Source organism: Phaseolus vulgaris, chromosome 9, assembly GCF_000499845.2.
Source record: "Phaseolus vulgaris cultivar G19833 chromosome 9, P. vulgaris v2.0, whole genome shotgun sequence".
Taxonomy (NCBI): domain Eukaryota; kingdom Viridiplantae; phylum Streptophyta; class Magnoliopsida; order Fabales; family Fabaceae; genus Phaseolus; species Phaseolus vulgaris.
The window spans coordinates 26,808,410-26,812,852 of NC_023751.2; the positions used below are offsets into that span (position 1 = coordinate 26,808,410).

Genomic DNA, 4,443 nt, shown 5'->3' on the forward strand with positions numbered 1-4,443 from the left:
TATTTTTTTTGCTAACTTTTTATGAAAAAGGGGTTAAAAAAATGTCCATATCATGATGGTCTCAAACGTAACTATTAAAGTCATATTTTATTATGATAGGGTAGAATTATTCCATGGACGGTGTACGTGAAAATCGTTTTCTGAATGCTATATATTATTTCAAAACTTTTTTTTTTTATACATTTCATATTCCACTTGAAATGTCAAATCATTAGAGACAGAGAAAAAATCATTTGAATAAAATAAAGGGAATTGTTAGAAAAATTAATAAAAAAAAAACGTAAGAAAACCCTCACCATATTTATTGTCAGCTATAAATAGGAGACCCTGGTGCTGTCAAAAGCACAAACAAAATTTTATTACTTTCATTTCTTTTCTCAGAAAATCTCTGAAGCATAGTGCAAAAGTATTGCTAGTTTCCTAGGGTATACTATCTCAACCCTAATTCTACATGAGTCTATTTTCCTTTTTTTTCTTTGGTTTTAGCATTAATTTTTGTAGTAACATCATTTTAAGAAATGCATTATCAATTTTGTTTTAATAATAAATAATTCCAAGAAGCGCGTACTTTTTATTTTTACTTAATTATGTTTCAAATAAACTTTATGTAGATTTTTTTGTGTGTTTACTTGGAAATTTGTGTTTTTATTAGGAAATAATATTTTTTTTATACAATAACTTTTTTTAAAGTTAAAAGGGCTGGAGAGCAACTCACTAAGATTATAAATTTAAGATGAGTATTATAAAAAATTTCTATATGAAGTGTGTTGATATGCTATAAAATTATTAAACCTCTAATATCAAAAAAGACAATTATTTTTTTGTCTTGAAAGCATCAATAACAAAATAAAATATTAATACATATGACTTGTATGAGATTCTGCTATTTGAATAAATATAAAAATGATAAAATGGTAAGTAAAACTCAGAAAAATAAAATAAAAAGTTTAAATATGTTATGGTTCTTGTAAACCATTGTGTTGAAAAATGTTTTACATTAAGTTGAACAATAATTAGGCCTGGAGAAATCCATTAAATAATGAAATGGTTTGTTAATGGCCTTGTAATTAGTTATAGTTTTGGAATTTGCAAATCAGAAGAGATAACTATGGCAAAACAGTCATCTGAAGTGGCCATTGAAGAGCTGAAGAAGATGCTCAGGTTAATTAATTACTTCTAAACTTCAATCACATGAAAATTACTTTCCCTTATTACACTGTTGTCTTACCCTTAAACTAGTTTAATTATGCATAATAAACTAACTTGAATAGTATGTTAAATAAAACTAACTTGAATAGTATTTTAAATAATAATTAGTTGTTATAGTAATTAAATTAAATACCATTTTAGAGAGTACATCTTTTATTTTATTTTTATATTTTTCTATTAATGTTAAATGATTTCTAAATTGGTATCTCATTAGCAATAACTTTTTTACTACCAAATTTAGAATCTAAATAATAATTGGTAAGAATCTACTCATAATTTAGAATCTAATCTAAATTTATAACAACTAATTATTTTTTATCTCTAAAAATGGTTTTTATTTCATGATTTTCTTGTTGGGGTGTATATAATTTTTTTTTCATTTAAAAATATATGCTTAATTGTAGTTTTTATCTCTTCATTTGTATCACGTGCTTATTTTCTATAAATTTCAAGTTATTTAAGTCTCTTCATTTTAAAATTGGTCCAAATTTAGTGTCTCTGTAAATTTTTTATTATTTAAAACCTTTAAAATATCATTTTTACCAAATGTTTAGGAGTTTCTACTAAAGTTATATGAATTTTTTTTCAGAAGTTTAAAAATAGAAAACAATTGATAAAAAAATTATGAATTTGCAAGATGTGAGATGAAGGTCAAAAGAGGATAAAAGTTGAGTTTTTTTTTATTTCATATAAGATTTAATGTTTTGATCGATTAATGAGTTTTGAGGAGAGGAAGGTTTAAAACTGTTTAATTTGGAAGGATTTTTTAATAAAAAAGGTAAAACTTAGTGGTTTTAGGTAAAAGAAAATTAACTAAAGTATTAACTTTGTTTAATTTTAAAAATAAAATTAACTATTTAGTTTAAAAATTGAAAAAAAAAATGTCAAATGTGAATATACCTTAATTAAAATATCAGTAAGAGTTGAGTCTAACCAAAGATATCAGTGCTTCAAAATTAAAATTATATTGAAATTCAGTGACAACTGCATTTCAAACATGATTGATTTTGTACACAGAGAATATTTGTCGAAAAGCAAAACAAATTAAAATGACTAAAAATAAAAAAAAAAGTGTAAAACTTAAGTTAAAAATTAGAATGTACTATAGTAATGCTTGTATAATAATGTAGCTTAGTGGTTACAGGGAAAAGGAGGAGCTTAATGCAGTGGCAGCAGAAAAAGTTGAAGAAGTTATATCTGAGTTGCAAAAACTTCATGACCCTGCTGTGCAAAGAATCATACTTGGATTCACTTACTTCAAGATCAACAATTTCGAGTTAACTTCCAATTTAACTCTTCATTATTGTGTTCATGTAAAAGAATAATTTAAGCAGCAGATTTATGAAACAAATTTTCATGTTTCTTTTTTTTTTATTCATATCTTGCAGCAAGAAGCCAGATCTGTATGGGCAACTTGCCAATGGCCAGAGCCCTCAGGTGATGAATGCTTACAAGTTCTATCACCATTTTTCTCCACTTTGGATCTTCTAATTTTGATATGTTTTGAATATGGTGTAGTATCTGGTGTTTGCTTGCTCTGACTCTCGAGTGAGTCCTTCAACCATTCTCCACTTCCAACCTGGAGAAGCTTTCATGGTCCGCAACATTGCCAACATGGTCCCTCCATTTAATCAGGTCCATTTCTCTCATATTCTCAACTTATAGAACCCTAAAATAACAGATAGTGTTCATTCTGGAAGTTGTTTCTTTAGTTAAAATGCAAAACTTTTGGATGTAAAAGAAAGAAACTTTTATCCGCTTTCATCATGAATTGTGTATATTATTAACTTTACATTCTAACACTTGTTTTTCAAGTATTTTCTTCAGTCCAAATTCATGTGGGTTCAACGCACTTGATTAACAAGACTTCAAGTTTCATACTATTTTACTTTAAGTTTAAATTATACTATTTAAATTCTTTCTCCGTCAATTCATAGAATTAAACAGAAGAGGTTAAATTTCTCACTGTCATGTCCATTCAACAGCTAAGGTACAGTGGAGTAGGTGCAGCCATTGAGTATGCTATCACGGCTCTTAAGGTGATGATTGGTTTATTAAAAGTTGCAAAAGTTTTCTCTAGAACCAATTACTTTAATTTCATTTCTTTAATTAACACATAGAGGAATATTAACATTATATATATATTTACAGGTACCAAACATTTTGGTTATTGGCCACAGTCGCTGCGGTGGAATCCAAAGGCTTATGAGTCATCCAGAGGATGGTTCTGTCCCCTTGTAAGAATTCATTTTCTACATATAAGAATATATAGAAACCTTCAATTTTAAGGTTGTCAGTAATCACATATTAATTCCTTTTCTATGCTAAAAGTATATAAAAGTAAAAGTATATAGAATGTTTAGGATGGAACAAATCTCCGATTAGCCTTGCTTGAACCCTTTTTTATATTGTTAAATTGAAATGTGCAGTGACTTCATAGATGATTGGGTGAAAATTGGTTTGCCAGCTAAAGTAGATGTTCTGAAAGAATATGAAGGCTATGATTTCAAGGAACAATGCAAATTCTGTGAAAAGGTTTTGTTGTGTAGTTCAATTTTGATTCAACTACCATGCTTTTAACATTAAATAGTGAGTGATAACCATTTTGGTATGTTGTGATACAGGAGTCAGTGAATAACTCATTAGTGAACCTGAGGACATATCCATATGTTGAAAGAGGAATAAGGAACAAGAGCATAGGACTCTTGGGGGGTTACTATGATTTTGTGAAGGGAGAGTTCAAGGTTTGGAAGCACGAGTCTCACATCACTCAACCCATTACCATCCCTCTCTCAATCCATCATTGATGGATCACTCCAACTTCGCACCTCAACCAGCTTACTAAGTTTCTCATATGAGTTATGCTCTTGTTCCATGTCTATGTCTACTTTTAAGTTCTAAATAAATAGCATCTACTTTTGAGACTTCAAAAGTAATGTACTTCAAGAATAATTACTGAATTTCATGCATTTCTGTACGTGTTTAATTCAAATGCCATAATAAATTATGATGAGAGTTGTAGTCTTTCATAGATATATATTATTGACAAACAGAGCATGTATAATTTCTATTTTGTCAAATGGATGTTAAAAATAAAATTAAAAAAGAGAAATGGGTTAAAACTTATGTATCTTTCTATTATATTTTGAATAGTTTTAAGAGTGTCAAAAACAATTTAACTAGACATTTCTTCCTTAACTCTTTAAAATGATTTTAGAGACAAAAACATGATCA

General features: G+C 27.9%; 1 protein-coding gene across 3 annotated transcripts; it reads left to right on the top strand.

The window, feature by feature from the left end:
- Nucleotides 1–342: 342 nt before the first annotated feature.
- On the top strand, nt 343–4,236 carry LOC137822622 (carbonic anhydrase 2-like). Of its 3 annotated transcripts, none has more exons than XM_068627535.1 (9): nt 343–425; nt 1,072–1,161; nt 2,354–2,485; nt 2,598–2,646; nt 2,728–2,844; nt 3,195–3,248; nt 3,361–3,446; nt 3,639–3,744; nt 3,834–4,236. In XM_068627535.1, the coding sequence occupies exons 2-9, from the start codon at nt 1,109–1,111 to the stop codon at nt 4,014–4,016; spliced, it is 780 nt and encodes a 259-aa protein (XP_068483636.1). In that variant the 5' UTR covers nt 343–425; nt 1,072–1,108; the 3' UTR covers nt 4,017–4,236. The 3 variants fall into 3 exon arrangements, with proteins under 3 accessions (XP_068483636.1, XP_068483638.1, XP_068483637.1); XM_068627537.1 differs by having other exon boundaries at nt 345–425; nt 1,078–1,161; XM_068627536.1 differs by having other exon boundaries at nt 345–425; nt 1,098–1,161.
- The last annotated feature ends 207 nt before the right edge of the window (nt 4,237–4,443 follow it).